This window comes from Empidonax traillii, unplaced genomic scaffold (assembly GCF_003031625.1).
Source record: "Empidonax traillii isolate 1590-97213 ecotype Southwest subspecies unplaced genomic scaffold, ASM303162v1 scaffold237:size1322474, whole genome shotgun sequence".
In the NCBI taxonomy this organism is placed as follows: Eukaryota; Metazoa; Chordata; class Aves; order Passeriformes; family Tyrannidae; genus Empidonax; species Empidonax traillii.
In genome coordinates, this window is record NW_020955430.1 from 1,264,727 (window position 1) to 1,286,231 (window position 21,505).

The 21,505-nt window shown below is 42.4% G+C and overlaps 1 protein-coding gene and 1 long non-coding RNA gene across 5 annotated transcripts in view; one reads left to right on the forward strand and one right to left on the reverse strand.

The window, feature by feature from the left end:
* COL4A5 (collagen type IV alpha 5 chain) overlaps positions 1–19,876 on the reverse strand; it is a 75,103-nt gene extending 55,227 nt beyond the window's left edge. For 2 of the 4 annotated variants that reach the window (XM_027888412.1, XM_027888413.1), the window contains exons 1-2: positions 19,580–19,875; positions 924–983 (exon numbers count right to left, since the gene is read on the reverse strand). In XM_027888412.1, coding sequence (XP_027744213.1) covers positions 924–983; positions 19,580–19,672 — 153 coding nt within the window. In that variant the 5' untranslated portion in view covers positions 19,673–19,875. Of the gene's footprint in view, positions 1–923; positions 984–19,579 lie in introns of all 4 variants that reach the window. The other 2 variants (XM_027888411.1, XM_027888415.1) reach the window with 2 other exon arrangements.
* Positions 19,877–20,322: 446 nt separating this feature from the next.
* Positions 20,323–21,505, forward strand: part of LOC114059686 — a 35,891-nt gene continuing 34,708 nt past the window's right edge. Inside the window, exons 1-2 of the long non-coding RNA XR_003571716.1 lie at positions 20,323–20,412; positions 20,494–20,542. This is a non-coding gene — a long non-coding RNA (uncharacterized LOC114059686). The remainder of the gene's footprint in view (positions 20,413–20,493; positions 20,543–21,505) is intronic.

The window sequence follows — 21,505 nt, forward strand, 5'->3', positions numbered from 1 at the left end:
TAATGGTGACAAACATGAAATACTGCACAGATATACTGAGCTCCAGCAATGAGACTGAAAGTCAAAGCTGCAAAGAAGCAGGAAACCTCAGAGATGCCAACGTGCAACTCTTGGCCTTAGGACACTGTCTGGGCAGGTCAACAGAGCTTGTTGCACTGAATGAGGCACACAGAGGTGCTTTTTGGGTTGGGGATGGTTTTTATTTTGCTTGATCCAAGGATACATGTTTGGGCATTAACCAGCTGCTTAGTTTGGTGGCAGTTATTTGTGTAGGGAAAGCTGTAGCTGAATTTTGTCACCTCCACGGTCCAGCTCACATCTAGACAGCAACAGCAACCATCTTTGCACACAGTTGTACAAATTATGAGGTGAAAACCAGTGCAAGTTCATAACACATTAGTGAGCATCACTTATGAGATGGCAATGCAAGAAAAGAGGGAAAGCAACCCACACTCGCTCTATTTTAAGTTCCCACTGAAGCATTACCAGCATAACCATATTGTACATTCCACACCTTAGCTTGTCAACACAAAGTAGTTAGTGTAGGCAGGCCTGGGCTGTAAATATGTATTTCTATTTTACTAAAATTTGCATCTTTTCTGTTTTGTTGGGGTTTTTTTTCTGTCATATAGCTGGAAAAAATTGTGCCATCATTCCCTACTCTTGAGAAAATAATATGAAATTCTGTCCACTATTGAATGGACCAGTCAGTCTGACTCATTACCTCAATCTGTTAATACAGTTATGCTCTTTGGTGCATGACCACACTATGGTCAAAGAAAATAAGAGATGAGCAAGAAGCAAAAGCTATCATTCAAAAGCTATTAATTATCTGAAGTCAGCATATGGCTCAGTGGTTTGTGGGCTGGTCTGCTCATTAAAAAAAAAAAAAAAGGAAAGGAAAGAAAAAAAGGTATATTTACCTTTTCACCTTTTACTCCACTGCAATCACACTTGGACAAAGACGTACACCCATGGCAAGCCTTTAAAGACAAAAGAAATAGAATATGTTTTTAATCAGTATAAGACTATGTGAAGTCTTTAAAGGTCTCACAAAAAGTCAGAAAGTTGATCTAAAATGTAAGCCTACAAAGTTTATCCTCTAGCCATTAAACACACGTTCAAAGCAGACACAGTTAACTGGAAGTTCAAGCACCTTTGATAACACCTATGCTCGTTTGTAAGTATTTGACAGTTAGTTCCTCCAAAATCTTAGACTTTTTACATTGATGCTCAAATGTCATCTGCTCTTCGGGCAAGGTACAAACACCTATGGCCAAAGGGGTCAGCACTGCCACAAAACAGGCTGTTCAGCACATCCCCAACAGAGAAGAGCCCAGTTACACCTCCCACCAGTAGATGTCAGGTTTTACACAAGACTTTCATTAAGTCTAAAGCTTATGAGCATATTTGTGATAGTTCCTAGAAAAATACTACATAATTCTTCCCTTCCCAGATAGGTTAGGGAGAAAAGACTTTTTTCAGAACTCTAGATTTCATGTAGCTGCATTCAGCCTCCATGACAAGCCAGCTACAACAGTCTCCAACAAAAGGGGACTGACAGCCAGACTTTAAGGTGTCAAAGGAGGGGGATATAGTAGCTTGTTCACAGAGAAAAATCAAAGTTAAGTAACTTTTCCATACCACATTTGCTTAGACCATATTCTTCCACCCTCACCCTAACATGGGATGCTCAGTAAAGCTCCATGTTGATTTCAGAAATTAACAGATGTGTTAAAGTGAGATTTCAATAAGAATTTTTTTCTGTAGAAAGTCTTTACATAATATATATGGCCATCACTTTTCAGACCTTTTTATAGTTTTAAAACCCATGAGCCACATTAGAAGATACACTACCTGAAACACTTCAGGGTTTAACTTGTTCTGAGAACAGGTGCAGCATTTTATTAAAAACATAAAGAATATACTTTAAAAGTTTGAAAAGCTGGGCATTTTGGGTCCTCCCCCCCCAGTAATCTAGAGAGAACATTATGTACAAAGTTTCAGTCAAGCATGAAACCAGTCAGTGTGTCAGATCCGAAGTACACCCACACTTGAATTCTAGTCTTCATTATCACAGAAGTATTTACAGACATGACCCATCACCTACCTGGCAATAGGAATGTCCTGGCTCTTGGCCTAAACACACTACACCGAGCATCAGACTGGAGACACAGAAGTAGCTTTAATTCACCTGGAGCTACAAAAACCCAGGATCAACTAAAGCAACTTGCAGCAAGAGGCAGAGCTCTGAGTACAGCAGCAGTGGTACATGACAGGACCAGGCTGTCTCTCCAAATCTTCCATTTGGCTTCTGTAATTGGTTTCTTGATTTTGTATAAATGAAACCTCAAAATTCTTAGTTAGCAGGGATTTATTGAGCCATTTCCTAAAATGAAATTGAACCATTCTAGCCAGTTCAGGTGTTCAAAGATCAGGCTGGACAAAGGCCTGAGTAACCTGGCCTGACCTCACGGCTGCTCTGCTTTGGAACAGGGGTTTTGGTTAGAAGCCCTTCTGATGTCCCCCTTCAATCCACATTATCCTGTGAATCTGGTATCTGATACCTTTTCACTTTTAAAAATGGATTTTTAAAAAGCAAGTTCCTTGGGAACCAGTTTTAGTATTAATCTCGTTAACAAAGCTTCATTTAAAAGGGATTAACCTTAGTTACATGCAATATTCCCTTGCCTCACAGGACAAGACAGTGAAGCTCCAGAGTCTCTGCCCTCTGCTACTGCATCTGTACAGGAAACCCACAGAAAACTACTTTGTTAGTGCTTACACATCTTCAATAGTGATTCTGGCAGCATCAAGACCACATGAAATAGACCCAATTCATGAAAAAAAAGAAATCATGAGATAATTTGTTATGGAAGGAATCACTCAAAGCAGAGCAACTTAGAGCAGGTTGTACAGGTGCTTGCCCATTGCATACTGAGTAACTACAGTGGTGGAGCTCCCACAGCCTCTTCAGGCCTTTGATCTGGTGTGTGACTGCCTTCATGGTGAAGCTGCTCCCCCACAAACCACCTCACCAGAATTCCCTACGTTGCAGCTTGTATCCATTAAAACACTTTCCTGCACAGAGTTTTTGAAGAATATGCTGCTCTCCCTTATTCTATTCACAGTTAAAAACACCCAAAGTGCTTTGATTTCACCAGTAGAGGGGTTCTTTTTAAACCCGTGACTGTCCTCCAAAGCAATTTATATATTCAGACTGGATTCCTTACGCTTTGAGCAGCCACTTAATGTATACAATTAGCCTGTCTTGAGGAGTCAGGAGCACTCACTGAATCCTTTTTGACAGATGGTTTTGGACATCCAGTTCAGATGCATTACTTGCAGGAAGGAAACATGCTCTTTCCCAGACAAGAGTGAAGGGAAACTAAAAGTCTGTAATCAGAAAACTCTGCAAATACCCAACGACAGTAAATTTTTGGCATAAATCCTGGGAACATTTATTCACCCACAAGCTTATCAAGAAGTACTCCCCCAGCAGAGTCCCTTATCTTCCTGTACAAAAGCTGTATTTGGCAGATTGTGTTTCTTATTTGCATCAACTTACACCCCCACCAAGTTAAGGGATTTTTAACTAAACAGTTTGAAGCAAAATAGCCTTGAGAATTCATATTGTATCAAGATCAATTTTGCCACTTACAGGTCATATTGCTGTACAGCTTAAAAAAACTCAAAACAACAAATCAAAGCAAAACATGATGGCATAGGAGTTAAAAAAAAAAAAAGCTTAATGACCTACTCTAAGAGAAAACTTTCCTCCTGTTTAGACTTTTCAGTAATCTCAAGGCCTTTTTTTTACTTGGCAAAGCAGGCACAAAAGTTGTGCTACAGGAGACTGCATAGTGCATAACAAGCCAGTACAAGTTTGAAAGCCACTCAGCAGCCACAGGCTAGAGATTTTTGATGTCACAGGAACAGTTGTGTATCTCATATTGACGCAAAGAGAATCCAGGCACAGCAACACTTCTCCTGCACGTGAACAATAACTTCTCTACATCTCAGTGGAACAAAGAAAATGGATACAATGACATTTCAAGAGTAGAAAAAGCTACATTAAGAGCAAGATTTAGATAGTTACGATCAGTAAATCACCCTTGGTAACAGCTTAACCATCACTAGTTCTGAAAATTAAGTGACTTATTGGGTTTTCAGACACAGAAAGTTAAATTACTCCAAACCTCAGAGGGTCTCCAAGTTACACTGGGTGCATGTATTACAAGTTGGGAAACTGAGGAAATCTTCTGCCTTGTATTGGGCAGCCAGAAGCCTTCAGGAGCAGTTCAATTCCTGGCTCTGGCCAGTAGGACACATTGTCTTAGGTGAAAAGGAAGATGATGAAAAATATTGGATGTATTAGTGAGTTGCAGCTTGATCATCAGGAGCTGGTCACAGTCTCCATGTCTATTAAAATCTTAGTTTTCAACTACATAAAGACAAACAAGAAATCAAGGCAGCTTTTAAGAGCCAGATTGGAACTGCTCAGATTTGCTTCTCGTTATATACCTGTTGCCTCCCCTTCACATACCTGTAAAGATAAACTCGCCAGCACTGCCATTTCCTTTGCTGTGACTTTTCCACAGCAAGACACAATCAGAGGCTCTAATTAATCTATTCGAGTTTAGCTAATCCTTTCATTGGATTTTCCTGACAGCTTCTACCCCATTGAATCTGTGTGTGGAGAGCAAGTTCTTTTCATTAGTATATAAAAGGAGGGATGGTATTGGTTTACTGGTCAAAGGATAATTCTTCCAGAACAAGCTCAGGCTTTTGTGTCTTACATGGACTGAAGAAAACTGCTTTCAATGCCACCAAAAGAATGGAGTTTTGTTTGTTTGTTTGTTTTCCAGTGTGAAGGAAAAAAGCACACTCTTTGAGCAGGTTTGTTACAGTCAGCTCAGTGAAGTGAACAGCCCAAGTTATCTTCAGATTTTGTTTGGGTTAGAAGCCTATTTTACACATTAGGCACATATTCCCCTCCTTTCTCATCAGATCTAAAGATGTTGGTTAAAAGGCAACTTCAGCATATTCCACTTCCTCCCCACCTCCCAGCTGCCATCTACCACAGTATTGGACTCGATATTTCTAAATACTAACAGGCTGCTCCTCGAGAGAACAGCAAATTGGGACTTTACAACACTGTGAAGGGAAAAAGAGGTGCTTTGCACTTACATACATGCAGCTGCAGGGAAACTTAACAGTTAATTGTGTGCACGTAGGGAGGGGTGTAAGGGAATATATAAACCTCCACACATCAGTGCTTAAATAATGTATTAGTATTTGAACACATACCAGGACTTTAATACTCTTTCCATGGGAAAGATTACAGAGATGGAGAGGGAAGCCAGTCATTCACAAACCCTGACACTTACAAATTAGAAACTGGCAACTAAGAGGAGGTGCAGCTTCTTACAGAAGCACAGCAGGTGACTCAAGAAGGTGCCTTTGCAAACTATCAGAAGAGTAGTTCTGACATGACCCAAGTTGTGTACAGCTGACTTCTCAATCCAGATAGCAAACAACTGGATAAGAGAAAGAAACAAGAAATAGTTTGAATATTTACATATTTGTGTAATTTCTTTATTTTGACATCCTCCTTCTGCATAATTTTATCATGAATCCAAAATTTCCTGGTTGATAACCCCTCTCATTTCTAGAAGAGCACAGAGACATTACTGAACCTCCCCAGCAATGCAGTTTGTACTAACAGACCACTTGCTTTTCTTGACAGCTCCATTCTGATGGCAGCAAGAGGTCAAGGAAGCATCAAAAAACTGATTGTGTGCAGCCACTGATTTTAAATGCTGGTGTGGCCTGCAATGCATTAAGACCCCCTCAGAGATTTAAATGACCGCTAAGCTTCAGCATGCAACATCTGTGGGGATTAACATGCACACACCAGCTTCATAAACAGATGTCCTGAAGGAAACCAGACAATTATTTGACACCACAACATTGTAAGCTGCTTCATCAGGTGAGAATAGTTCCCTCTAGCAGGGAAAAGATGCACAGGAATCATTGAGATAAATTCTGTCCAAAACAGAGTTGGCTAGAACTTGAAAGCAAATTTAAAACTGCAACAGCCTCTGATGACAGGAGCATAAATGAACCGTGAACAATATTTCACAGTTTGGGAGAAAGGAGCCCAGACCAAACAGCAAAGGCTAGAAGAAAATGTTAACATGCACTCAAGTCACAGTATGTAGCAATTGCTGTTTGTGTCCTGTATTTGCATCTTCCCATACTTTTCTCTAATGACTTCACTAGGATTTATTTGCATACATATAATGAAGCCTTTTGATAGTTTGGTTTTACTGAGACCCCCATTCACTAGAATGGTCAAAGGAAGAATCAGCCTTCAAACCCATTCAAAAGCAATTCATCTTTGAGGGTTTCCATGCAGCACACAGTCCTTCCCCCCTAACAGTTCCTGAACTTCCAACTTGCCATTCAATTCCACCTCCTTTTTCACAGACACAAGTAACAGAAGCACTTCTGATGTGGTTACAAGTCTTTCCACTACCTGCAGCAGCTTTAACTGCACAGGCACTCAGGCAGTGAATTGCTGTGATTCAAAGATGATATCTCAGTTTGAGGATGGACACATAGGAGCTTTATGTTTTCCTTTCCTTAAAAGTGTTACAAAAAGCTAATAGAGAGAGCATGTGCTTCTAATAGTTTTAAGGTTACCAAGAGCCTGAGGTCTCTCCCTTCAGTATTTACTGGCATGACGTGACCAGCTACTCCTGTCAGCAAGTTGATCAGGTAATAAAGGTAACACAGCACTACTTTCTTCGGAGAGCAAAGGAAAAAAAGTTCTAGCACGTTATGCATCAGCCCCACCAGGTTTGTACTGCCAAGGGGGAAGGGGGAGAGGTGTTGCCGTGTTTTTGAAGTCTTCCAGTCCAGAAAAAAGATCAAACACGACTTCAAAATTCACCGGGTCTGTCTCTAGGCCACATATTTGGTAAAATAAACTTATATCTTGGAATTCCTACAATAGCTACCTTTACTGAAATACATGCAACTTTACTGCCGAGAAGCAGTTAAACAATATTTTGTAGTTCACAAAAATGTGCAAAGTGCTGATTCCCAAGCTGCTCTGGTTCTTGATTTAGGGCTGGCAGAAGAGAATGTTCATGGTAGAGACTGCAAGTGCCAGCTGGACAACTGTGGAAGACATGTTCCTAGAATAAAGCTGATATACAGCAGACAAATCCTGCACCTCATATCGAGCTGTTATAGGAGTTGCCTAAATGTTACTAACATCACCTTCCACATTCAGGTATGACAGCTTAGCAGTCAGGAGTGTAAGTTAACAACAGAGAAAAAAGGAGCATAAATATTGGATAATTCCATCAATATAAAGACTGATTGTGCTGTTATAAATTCCCTCTGAATAAAGTCAGTAAATTCAACACATAGAAAAGCACCAGTTACAAATGCCTTTGCTGTAGGAAGATGAAGGCACTACCCTTTCTCATGTAAAGGTCACAAACTCAATTATTCATACCTCTATTTATAATGGAAATTGAATTCAGTCTTTCAGTTCCAGTCAGACAAAGATAAGGCTTTATTTTGGTGGTGGTCCTGAAGAATATCCTCATATTTATTAGTTTGCCAAGATCTGGGTAACAAAACACCTGCACAGTCATCTAGCTAAGGATTTACTACTCATCCAGGTCAAAGATTTCACCATTTATCTTCAGCCAGTTGAGTTTCCTTTCACTTGCCTGGACAGAAATATAACCAACAAATAAAAAGGTTTCGTGGGGATTTGACAAGCTGCTATTGTGAATTCTAATTAGGATTTCACATATTTGCTCTTCAGGCTTTAGCAGGAGTACAAATCTGCAGATAACAATTTATTACTCAAACACCTGTGTGAAGTCATCTATGGCAGCAAAGCCATCCCAGCTCTAGAATCCAAATGGCCATTCTTTTCTCACTGAGGTGCTGTATTTATGAGCAGTAACACTGCTAAAGCAGCGAATCTCAATTAAAAGACTATTACATGCCCTTTTAAGGAATTGTTTCCCTCAATCTACCTAAAGACGCAAAGAGAATAAATTTTATAGCGTGAAATGCAAGAGTCAAAACATGTTTGCAGAAGTTCTTGACCAACTTTTTTTTTTTTTTCTTTTTAAGTAAGGGAACTTCTGACATGTAATTTCATCTGTTGCACCTTGAGGCACCATCTTTCTTTGAAGTTTGTACAATACAAGACCTGTTCAGACCTGCAGAGGAAGCTCTTAGCTGTAGTAGCCACAGTTGCGGTCACTGTGAATGAGAACACAAGAGGCAGGTCAAAAACAGGTTCTTCAGCACCTGATGAATGAACAGCCCTTCTTTTTCCTCTTCAGGGGCAGCACTAGGTGTTGTTATTTAGATACCTGAAGAACAAATATTGGAGTAATACCATGAAACATAACTGTAAGAGACCCATCAAACTAGTTACTGTAACCTAAATGACTGTTCTGCTTATATGGAAAGTTTAATAAATAATAAATTTTCTCTCAGAATACAGTTACCATTTCATTGGAATGAAAGGGCTACCTAAAAAGCCCCAAGAAAACCTTGGTATGACTATCTTCAGAATATGCAAAAATTGAAACAACATTGGTATTACAAGCCAGTGTAGTATATTTTACTGGGCAAGACACAAAGAAAGCAAAATAATCATATCAACTCCACCGCCCTTCTCACAAGCATTTCAAAGCTAAAATTGAAGAGACCTGAGAAGCCAAGTATTTCTGTCCTAATGAACACAAATTTCCAAACAGCTCCACATCAGCCTGTATGAATTGCCAAAAAAATCTCCTTTAACAGTAACTCAAGTTAAGTACTACCTTTATGCTGCCATCCAGAGGCAGCACCTTACAAAGCATCTGTGTTTAGATTTGGCAAGTACACCTCTTGGTAAACAGTGCAACAACAAGCAAAGAGCACTAAACCAGAATGTAAACTACCAGGTGGTCTTCTCAGCCCACTTCATCTCCAAGTTAATGAACCAACAGATGCCAAACACCACATTTCCCCTGTCAGCCAGCAATGCAACACCTGCATCAACCTCTAAATATACAGTGTAAACAGAGAAACATCCTAAACAAAGTGACTCTTTTCAGGTTTGGAATGGGAGGCTTTGGGGATGGACAAATTCCACAGCACCTCTGCAGGCAGTCTACACTGCTGCTCATTTCAGTTCAAAACACTGAATTCTGAGTGCAAGCCCTCCTTAATTTTTATACAGGCCATAAACAAACTCCTTAAGCACGTACATGGCAAATGGGAGGAAAGGTTGGTTTTCAGCATGCCCCCATCTTTGGCTGTCCAGCTGCACATCCCTGCCACTAACACCGGCCCTGAGACACCAGCATGGAGCACCTGGCAGGCAGGCAGTGGCAGGGCACAGTAAGCCACTTGGCTTTTCAGGAAGTCTCAGTTTTATTTTACACACAAGTCTCTAATCACCAGCCTCTTGGGGCTTCCTAATTTCTTCCAGCTGCAAATAAGAAGTGCCATATGGTACTCATTACAGGTTAAGATTTACTAGTCATTTAGGACCTTTCCCATGTGACAGGTGCTACATGTTGCCACTTTCTATAACCATATCCAAATGTAACACAAACCTAGACCAAACTTGTCAGGCTTGTAAGTCTCAGGTATGTTTGCAAGCCAAGTATTATACTGTCATAACACCAGTCATGGTGGCACTCCATTTATAGTCCGTTCCTGGTTAGGAAAGTGGAATAAAGTCACAGGCTCCAGACTAATTCCCCAGAAAATGTTCTGTTCCTCACCTTCATCTATGGATGTATCTAAAATGCAACAGAGGAAGCTTCATATCCAGAGTCCTGTTAATGGACGTCAATCATTTGTCACTGACAACTACACCTTCAAGCGTCAAAAGCATGAAGCAGACCACACAAGAACATAAACCCTACTTCTTCCTTGGAGACAGGAGAGGCAAAATGAAACAGCATTTCAGATTAATCTAACTCCACTATGGTCTATCTTGAAACTACTGAAAGCACTAAATTAATACCAAAGATTAAGCAAGTACACATACTAAAGAGAATAGAGGCTGTGCAGAGTGATATTGCATTGAGATGTTATCTGCAGAAGTACACACCCTCTTAACTGCCAGAACAAGACCTAACTCACTTTAAGGCTTGGTGGGTGTCTGGGGGATTTTTTGTGGTGGTGGTGATTATCAACTCCATTCTCCTTCAGTTCTTGGACCAAGTATCATAGCTTCAAGGTTCTTCTAGCTGAAGCTGTTTTATCATTTGTTTATGCCCGTGGCAGCAGCACACGCTGTGTGTGCACTTTAACACCTAAAGAGAGCACTTTGGGCAACACTTTCTCTGTACTACTCATTGCTAAGAAAGAGCTGCTCTCCAGCCTCAGGTAACCAAAGCTGAAAGAGTAAGTGGCACTGAAGAGAGCCAAGTTAAACAAGGAAGCAACCGAGACAAAGCAATTGTCCTAACACTGGAAGTCAGAGGCACTTGAAAATAATGCAGCATCAGGGCCTAATGATGGGGAAGCCCTTTTCTTTTATCCACAAGCTGATAGAAGTTGAATGTTTAGTGAGAGCTCTCAGGTGCCTGTTCAGGAACTCACATGCTTAACTTGAGCAGCTCCAGAGTACCCTCAGTATGAGCCTCTCAAGTTCATTTACTGAAGCCCTGGCTATGCACAGGTAATGGCTCAGGGTCTCGTTAAGGCACCGTCACTTCAAGGGAGGTACTTCAGAGCAAGGTGCACCTTCCTACCAACAAGTGACCTTATACTGACATGGAGAATCACAATAGTAATTTCCTGCAGACTATTTCACAGGGGCAAAGCAAAAGGAGGCCTGAATTATTTCTTTTAAAACACTGGAAGACAGCTGCAGGCTAATGCTAATAGAACATTCTATCTAGCACATACAGCTCATGGAATTACATACTCAAATTTGATTAGAAGAAATAGATTTCACTTCCTTACACCAGAGAAATGACATCTAGAGGCAATACAATGCCTTAACCTGAGAGTCCTCACATTTAAATTGCACTGATCATCACTAAACAGAATGCATGCCCTGGAAATTAAGTCACATTTCTCAGAGACTTGCCACATGAAAAAAATTTTAAATCCATGCAGAGAACTAGCTAAAAGAACCATGGACTAGATCTTGACATAAAGCACTGAAAATTCAACAATTTTTTTTTAAGAGTTAACATTGCATCAATAATGGCAAAATAAATCTGATCAGTGCTAGAGAGAAGGGGTGTAGAATGACAAGAAATACCCTTTTATTTTTGTTTCTAAGGGAAACAAAAGGGAGGAAGTCTTCAGTAGTAGCATAAAGCTTCTCCTTACTTTGATACACGTAAATTTAGTTTTTGCTTTCTTCAGCAATTGATTTTATTCTCAGTTCCATCTGGAGGCTACTCAGTAGCAAGTTAAAATCTAACCCAAAGTATCTCGTTAGGGTGATTCTCTGACCAGGTCCCAGGGTGTCAGTGAGCTGCCTTCCTTGCAACATCACACTAAAACACTGTCAGTTTAAAAGAGTGGGAGTAGGCAATGAGAGAACACACGTGGTTCCAACACCCCAGCACAGTAATTAAAGTGAGCAGATCCATTCATAAGAAACAGCTCTCAAGTATCATTAAAACTAGAGATGCAGCCTGGAGCTTGGCAGGAGTAAGAAACAGCCCCTGGCATTTGTACACATTCCAAAACAGAAAGTCACTTTCTCTAAGGGAAAGTATTCCCTGAGGCACCCTGTTTTAGGGAATACACCAACTCCCACAAGTGCTATTTCGAGCTGAACACATGCCAAGAAGATAACCTGCTTCAAGTTTGTGATGTATGCTCTGCACCCTGCAGTAACCAGTAGGTTAGTTACAAGCACTCAATATGGAGCCTTTCCTCTAAGTTCTGACATTATTCCTACAGCAAGCAAGGTTTGGAATAGAAGATGCTGTTTCAAAGTCCTTTTAGCCTGCAACTATCAGAACAAACAGAGAAATTCCAAGACAGCTCTGCTTTGAGCAAGAGGTCACCTAATCTGGACTCCAGCACAGAAGGATTACACTCACAGCCCAAGTTTTACTATGATTCTACAATATATTACAAGCTTGGAGTACTAGTACTTCTAAATTTTGTTATCTACATCTAAGTAAAATTATTCAGTGTTAAATCCAACAATGGTTTTGTGGTGGGTTAACTTTGGCTGGATGCCAGGTGCCCACTAAGTCTCACAGCAATTGTGGTCACAGGCAATACAGATTCGACTTAGGGAAATAATTTTTATTGCCAATCAAAAGTCAGAGTAGGGTAACAAGAAATAAAACCCACACCTTCAAAGCCCTTGCCCCCTGCCTCACTTCTTCCCAGGCTTAACTTCACTCCCAGTTTCTCCATCTCCTACCCCTCAGCAGCACTGGAAGTTAAACTACCAAAACAAAACACATTCAAGCCTTGCAACTCTTCATCCTCTCTGGGTTTTCTCCTTGTTGTTTCAAATATTTAATGACTTAAGAATGAAAGATAAATAATGGTTTTGCAGAAATCTCTAAGTTTTTCCTCATAGCTGCCTATACTGTGACTAGATGAAAAGAGATAGCAAAATTAAATAGAAATTCTCAGTTTTCAGTGCAGTGAAGAAGCCTCCTTTACCTTCTGAATTTGCCCTTTAAGGTTAAACATACAAGAGAAGCGTTCTTAAACTAATTCAGAATAAGTATTTTCTACAATTAATTCACATTGTCTGAATGATAGCTAGAAATTACTTTGCCTTTCAGAAACAATGGTTTCTGCTGTCTTTCCGTGTAACAGGTTGGTTCAAAGTAAGCTGACTCGAGAAAAATCACTGCCTCATAGAAAGGATTATTTTTAAAAGGTTTTTAAACTGAGTTCATAAGCTCCTTCCCCCAAACACTGCTTTGCAGTGGCATTTCTTGTCAGGAAATCAAATTTTCTGGGAGCTGAAGGCTTGTCTAGCCTTGCCTGCAAGCCACGTTAGTTTCCATTGCTTTAAGTAAAGCAATTTAATTGTGGGTTTTAATAATTGCTACTTTAATTCAAGGTGTAGAAAGAGTGCAGTTCATTGCCCAGGGTGGTCATTTTATTTCTGTCTATTGGACCCCTGTGGGATGTAAGTACATGAAGGGAAAGGTTTTCTTTTGAAGAATCAATGCTGTATTTAACAGACACAGACTGATGCTAGATAGGAATACATTGACAACTTCTGAAAAAACAGAATTTCTTAATGAAGGAAGATTAGCCTTCATTGCTTACAAGGTAAAGTACAAAATATCAAATACAATTGTTGAATTAAACGTTGCTTAAGCCTGACAGCTTTATGTAGTTTATAACTAATGCTTGTTATATTTTCACCCACAGTGCAGGAGTTGGAGTGGATAGGAACCAGAACAGACAGAAATAAAATTAACTATTCTCAATATACTGTAATATTCCAAACATCTTGCTAATGATTTGAAACATTCCAAATCCATCACTATTACAAGGCCTCAGTACAATTTCTCTCAGTACAAATGTTTTAGGCTGTTTCACTTTAGCACTACGGTTGTCAAATAAAGCCAAATTTTATGTTTTGCATAATAAAGTTCTGACTTTTGTCTAGCCCAGTAACCACATGAAAAGACAGTCAAGCTGAAAATTAAGGTGGAAAGGAAAGTCTGCATAGCTCTGCTTCATTTTCTCCACAAAAGTACTAAAGAGATACTGTACCGACTGTCACAGCAGCAGTTTCTCAAACACGCTGAGCTGAAGGGCCTCTATAAAACTTCACCTTTCTTCTGAATGGCTCTGGAGTTTCCATCTCTTAAATTAAGCCATTCCCCCCCCAGCTCTGCTGATTATTTGCCACAGCTCTCAAGCGAGTCTGTGCAGCAGATGGACCAGCCAAACCTCTAACTCTTCTACCAGAGCCAATAAGGAGATCTTATCTACCAGAGCTACATCTTCAAATACAACACGAGGAGGTGAGAGACGCAACTACTACAGCAGAGAAAGATGTCAAGAGATTAAAGCCTTAATTTCATTCCAGTGAAGCATTTTAACACAAACCAAGGATTTCCCCCATGACCACTGTTCCTTCTGGAGAAGGGGTGTCTACCACAAGCATAGACCTCAGCTGCAACCAAGGATGGTACAAGTCAGGTTTCTAAAAGCATCTAAACTCTCCAGGAAGCAGTAATAAACAAACAGCATAAATACCTCTCTTTTTGCAGTGGTGTGGTTTAAAACTAAGATTCCCCTTGCTATAACAACTAAAGGCAGTCCTATAAAAAACACACTTCCCAACATGTTTAATATATTTCAGCAGAAAGTCCTGACAGACACACACTGGCAAAAGGATTTATTAGCTTGTTTTTAGCCAGGGAAGTGAAGAGACCTTTGCTTCCCTTGGGGAAAGTTAAGAGGAAAGAAAGGAGGGTTTCAGCAGAGCTGCAGTAGCAAAGCTTATCTTGTATACACTGGAGTTACATTAGACTAGAGTAGGACAGTTCTGCAGGTCCAGTTATGCCTCAGTAAAAGGAATAATGTAGAACCAAAAGTAAAATAGCCAAATGCATTGCACAGAGATGCCTTTTACAGTGCTAGGAGAGTGAAGAGATTGAAATTCACCTCTGACATTTTAATTCTCTGTAGAGATTAGGTAAAAGAAACAAAATACAGCTGAGAGACTAAACTATTTTCCTTCCCCTCCAAATTGAAGGAGACAAAGAAATCCAACAGCAAAGCTGCAAATAACCAAGAGCCTTCAAGCGACCTGAAATCCATAGCTGTAAAGCTCCTTTCTTTCTGACTTGTAATACACACTCTTCAAGTAAAAAAAAATAATTAAAATAAAATCATTGTCTATATTGCCACTACAATTTATTTTGTTAAAATGTAACAAAATAGAAATAATACACATACACACAGTGCATAAGCCCCCCTCCACAAGAGAGGAATACAAAATTACAATTCTGAATGCTGCTGCACTGACAGCTTAAGAGTTTAAGCTAAAATGTAAAATCTGTGATATAGCTTTGCAATTATCTAATTGCTCTTTATCCATCTCTCCTAAAATTAAGATCACATCCCCCAGTTTTTGCTTCTTGCAGCCTCTCACAAGTTCTCCAAGAAAGACTTAAGCTCTGCAAGAAAGAGTCAATTGCAAAGATTCTTTTTTAAATAAGCTCTAGATTTCTTTTTCTAACAGGACCCTTTCCTGTTCAGCTCAGCTATGTTTATTCTGAGGACAATTTCACGTTACACTGAACCCTTTCCTCCACACACCAAACAACTACACAAGCAGGATGCTCAACACACCACCTTTTTCAGAAGCTGCACTCTACCAATGATATTAAGAAGGGTTTAACTGCATAGCAAGCCCTTCCCAGGAGGGTAAAGGATAAAGGATTCTGCCTAAAGTGTCTTCTCTCAAACCTCTTTCTCTGGTATCACCACTGGCAGAGGCTGCTCTCCATTCAGGGCACTTGTGCAATACCATTCCTAGAACATGGAAGTGTTATCTGGGTATCTTGTTCTGTGGTGATATCAGTGGAGAGTTTACACAACTGATACAACTGGAGGAGGAAGCACCTTAATCTCAGTGAATGAAAGGTAAAAAATACACAATGCATCTTCACTGTATGTGCGGAGAAGACACCTCACTCTGCCCCAGACTGAAAACATGCACATTAGATTTGCTGGGTTGTTATTGATGTTTTCAGTTGTTTTGTAATACAGAAAAGTTTTCACATGTTCTAGTAAACCCAACAGCAGTTAACTGCATTACAGTGTCATTGCTTATTCACGGTAGGAAAAAAAAATCGTGACAAAAATTTACATTTACTGCTAAATAAATGAAATAACACTTTGTCGTAGGAAAATTTCCCTCTTTTGAAAAAGGTAACTAAGAATTGCTTTCAGTGAACAGATTTATTCATTCATTCGGGAAAATGAAAGCCTAGGAAGTTCCACTGAAATATCAGCATTTCCATCATGTGGAAAAAATGACTAAAATACATAATGATTTTGCATGCATAGCTGCAAATGATTCTGTTATGGTCCAAATAGCTCTTAAATTTTGTTTCATTCAGATTCCCTGGATTTGTTTGCATTTTATTTTGCCAGAACACAACTCAAGATATGTCATTTTTACTATATGTCTTTAACTAAGAGCCATGAAAGGTCAAAATCAAAACACATGACAAATGGCAAGTTGGAAGCGGAAGGGCTTGAGCCTTGATGTTATAAAACTAAGTCTTGTGCATGACTAATCAAGACACATCCACGGAATTTCAAGATAAAATACTTTCTGAATCCTAAAAGCCAGCATCCACTTCTTTCTGCTTTTACAAACCTAGCTTTTGTAACTAGCAGGAGCCCCTGCCAGTTATGAAATGGAAAATAGTAACAACTACCACAATAAAATAGGACAAACAAGAGAAACACAGCTGACCAACAAATTGCCTATTAATCATGTACACTGTCATTAATGACATGGTAGCACATTTATATATATATGGTAACTTGAAAGGAAAAAAGATCTCAACTAAACCTAGAGAACTTTCACACATAATACATTACTGCCTTAAACACAAATAACAGCCATGTTGCCAGCCTGCCTTACCATATTTGAACAACTGTTTTCAGCCCTATACTTCTAGTCAGCCTGGAGTTATAATGGAAGACAAAGAAAAAAAGACATTGCTGAAACTATTTAATTTTTAGTAACTTCTGGGCTGACAAAGTCTATTCACACATTAAAAATCCAGGCCTTAACTATGAGGGAAACTTTTTCTCAATATAAATCAATAGACAGTCACTAATTTCAAGTGAGTTTCATAGATAGCCCAATTCAAGAATCTAGCCCATTTATGTTCTTTAATTAAAACCATTTCCCAGTCACAACTTGCAGTCACTTGTTCTAGAACACAGCGCAAGTGTAAACCTGCCAGAAGAGGGGGGGGAAAAAAACCCACCTGCTTATAAAAGAGCTAGTTAGCTTATATACATATATGCAGATTTATATTAAAACCAGCAGGGCACTTAAGCAAAAATATTGTCCTTTAACATACATAAGCACTAATATCTTTTGTTGAAAGCATACAACAAATAAGCATTTTTCAATAGTCTAGCTTGAAATCAGTTCATACATTGATGACACCATCTTCCAACTCATTCATTCTCTCACTTTTCAGTAAAACCATTCTCAGACTCCCAATTACTTTAACACTGTTCATCAGTAGTTACTCTCCATTCTACACTGAGTCTGCACAAGAGTGTATAGCATGATCCATACACTACTCACCAAGTGTAGACTGTGGGGTATGAAAACTCAGCAATAAAACCAGAACAATGAAATCCATCCCTACTTGAGCATGAAACACAGTGGGTGTTTTTAATAACTATGATGTGCACACTGGCAAATGACTCTCAGCTACATTGTCTGTAACCAATCACAGCCACATACACTATTACAAATTAGCTGGAGCAAAGAAGGTACAACTTACTTGAAATGTGCATTAAAATGTTGAATAACAATTTCAGATATTATCTGAATAAGGACACCAGAATGACTTGAATTCATCACACCAAATTTATCCTGTTGGGGGGGAGGATTTTAAGGAAAGATCCCAAAAGAAAATTCACAGAAGAGACAGTTTGTATGAATAATACTGCTAGAGTGTTTAGTCAACCCTTTCTGACAATGGGAGGAATAAACTGCTGATCCTCATTAATAGGGATCAGCATCATTTAGTGTTATCACAGGAAATTCAAGGACATCAGAACACCAAAGTGTGGAGAAAACCATTAGACCCTTACGACAAAAGGCCAGTGGGATATATGTAGGTTGGAACAGAGGCATTTCACTCTTTCCCCCACCCCCACCAGCCCTTGGGTCTTCAGTTAATCTTATCTCACTGCAAATCCTAAAAGAGAGGCTACAGCACAAGGTGGTGTTAAAAACCAGAAATTCCACAATTGTTTTTGCTTTCTTCGTTTCTTCCAAGGTAGGGGACTGCCTACAGGGTCACCACAGTCCTGTTCCCAGACCCCACAGGCTCCCACCAACCACACACATGGAACTGTGCCTGGATGCCTTCCTGAAGAAAGGAAGGGGCCACGTTTCTGCACACAAACCTCCCTCTCTTCAAACCCCACCTGCTAAACCAGTGAAGTCCTGTAGGTGGGACTGCCTGGGTCCTGCTTTGGGGTGGGAGTTAAGGCAGCCTGGGGTGAGGTGGTGCTGAGCAGAGCAGCAGAACTGGTACCACAGACAATGTGGACACAAGCAGTTCCCTGTATCAGTAAGCACTGGTGGCACACTGGTATCACTTACATTTGGGTTCCCACCTGGGCATGGTAAGAAGGAGGGGTAGAAGAGGAAGGAAGTATATTATGGCTGGTCTTTGCTTTTTCAGAGGGCAGATGAAAGGTCTACAAAGTTTCACTGTAAAGGAATGCACTTCAAAGGAGAGTTCAAGACAAATAAGATTTTGTCAGCTCTAACTACAAAATGAAAGGGGGGGGAATCACAGAAACATACTCTATACTTATTACTGTAACATATTATAAGTTTTTTTCTAGAGAGTAATCCTAAAGAGCAGCAATATGGACTCATTCTCCTTTCCAAGTAAACTTAAAAAAAAAAAAAATCAAGAAGAGAAAGGGATTGTAAAAGCCTGAAATTAACCCATATTAGTGTAAGCCTTTTAGTGAAATACAGTCTTTTTAGTTAGTTTTCCCACTCGTTAACAGCTAGAGGTCTTCATCAAATACTTCAAAACCTGAAGCCAGGGATCACCTCTCCCACCTCTCCGTTTCAAGGCCCTGCCACTCCAGGGAACCTAGGACAGCATCCCTCTCTCCAAGACAGAGAGGAAAACTCTTCTCCAGGCCATTTACTGTGCACTCCCCGCTACAGTGCACACAAGTGCCATCTCCGTTAGCTCCTCACCTTGGGTTTTAAGAAAGCAGAAATACAACCCTCGGGAAAACCAAGCCCCAGCCTGAGGCACAGTCCTCCGGCAAGCCATGCCCACACGCCTCCAACCCCCTGCCACGTCCAGGTGCGACTCGGGGCGGCAGGTGATGGTTCAGTGGCGAGAGCTCAGACACCTTTTCACGGAGGTCCTTCAGGGAGGGGGAAAGGCAAGGGAGAATCATTCCTCCTTTGTCCCGGAGGAGCAGCGGGTTCGGAACCCGCACAAAGCTCAGCCGGGCTCCCCTCGCCCCGCAGTCCCGCTCGCTCTCCCGCCTCCCCTCAGCCTCCGGCGGCCCCGGCCGTGCGGGTCCCGCGCAGCGCCGGCCCGACGGCACCGCGGGGCTTTGTGCGGGAGGGGCGGCCCGGCAGCCCCGGCACCTGCGGGAGCCCAGAGACCCTCCCGGCCGCGCCGCCGACCCCCGCCCGCCTCAGGGTTCCTGTCAGGGGGTGCCCACCCTCGGCCGCCCTCGAGGCTCTGAAGCTCCCCCCGGGGCTCCGCGCGGCGGCCGCGCCCGGCAGGGACAGCACCCGCGGGGAACAAGGAGGGCGCCCCGCACTCACCGCCGCCGCCGCCTCCCGCGGCCCCCAGCACCCCAGCAGCACCAGCACCAGGCAGCCGGCGGCCAGGCTGCAGCTCCGCCACCGCGGCTCCATCCCGCCCGCTCAGGAGCTCCGGGGCCGGCCCTGAGGCGCGGGCATAGCCCGGCGGGGCAGCGCGGCTCCTGCAGGCGGCTCCCGCCGGCCGCCCCGATGGCAGCGCCCGCCCCTCTGGTGCACTCGCTCGCTTCTGCCGGCTCAAGTGCTCCCGGGACTACAGTATTCCTCCGCTCCGGGGGCGGGCGGGCGGTGTAGGATGAGGTGCCGCTCCGCTCCGAGGGGGCCGCGATCCCCCCAGCGCCGCCCTGCCCCCGGGCGCCGCGGTTTTGTCGGCTCCAAGGGCGGGCGCCGCCTCTCCCCGCCCCGCACCTCCACCGGGCGGGCAGCTGGACCCCGGACTATTTTCTGCAGCGGAAGCTGCTCTGAGCGTGTGTAAGGTCAGGAGGAGTTGTTGGCAGTGCCGGGTCGCCCCTCTGGAGGGGCGAGCGGCGGGCGCGGGGCTCGCCCGGGCTGGGTCCCGGCCCACCCGGCCCCGCTCAGGTGCGACGCCTCGGCGAGCACCGCGCAAACTTCCTGCCCGGGCACGCTGCGAGCGCCTGGAGGGGCTGCGGCGCCGCGGGAGGCGAGCGGTGACCGAGAGTGAGCAGCTCCAGCCCCGCCGCTCCCCCTGAGGGACCGGGCACCCTCAGGGCTCTGCCGGCAAGGATCCGCACCGTGCCCTGCCCGCCCCGAGGGACGGCGGACCCCGCTCTTCCTCGGCCGTGCCCGCGGGCTGCCCGGGCCATGGGGCGCGCAGGGTGAGTGCCGAGCGCGGCCCCCCCGCTCCCCACGGAGCCCTCGCTCCCCGCCGTGACTCTGTCCCTTTTGCCTCCCCGCAGGGCGCTGGTGCTGCTGCTCCTCTGGCTGGGCGCGGAGCTGGCGAGTGCGGTAAGTGTTTGCAGGTCCAGTGCTCGCTGGAGGTGAACGTGCCCACCCTTCTAACCTGTCGGGTTCGGGCATCCTTGGGCCAGAGAACGGACACCTCCCCGCCCCCTCGGAAAGATGCGCGGGTTTGGTTTTTTTTTAATTGCTGTACACCTGTGTTCCGAAGTTCCTTTGTGCCTTTCGCCGGCTCGACTTTGACTAGTTTTTGAAAAGTACCCTGGGGTGAAAGACCATCCGTGTGCCGTGTAACAGCTTTCAGTGTCCGAAGGCGTGGTCACTGTCTCGCTTTGCACCTGACTGCCTTTCGTTCCCTTTTAGGCTCTTCTCAAACATTTCTGTTAAAAGCTGACCCTCTTGGTCCTTGTTCGCGAGGGATCCAATCCCCAGCACATCATAACTAAGTAAAAGTGATGTGAGAAATTAAAGGATTAAGCTGTTAAGTGTTTTATCAAGCTTCATGACTATTAGTAAATGTGTTTTAAATTCCAAGTTGGTATTCAGAAGCAATGATTTTATGATCTGCCAATATGACAATTTTATGGATTTTCTCTTGCTCTTCCTAATTAATGTTTAAATAGATCAGTAGGTGATTGCAGACTTTCTAAATGTTCATAATTTTTTTTCTTTTTGGTGTTATAATAGATTTTCTACAGCTGCCGTTCTTAGCCCACTCAACTAGTGAATGAGAGAGTCCTTTGGAAGATCTGTAGACTAAATTAAGTGTCCAACTGATGTAAAGTCAGCAGTTAAAAAAAGTCTTTGTTATATTGTAACATAAATGAAGATTGCACAGTAATGTTTGTAGTGTGGATTTTACAGCTCACATACAATAGTGAATTAATGGAAGTAGTATAATATGTTTTAAGCAAGTTTATTTTAATTCAACTTTTGACAGATTTCTAACAAAGCCAGTTAAAACATGTGTTCTTGACTTGGCAGCCAGTGTTTTTCTACTGCATTTGCCAC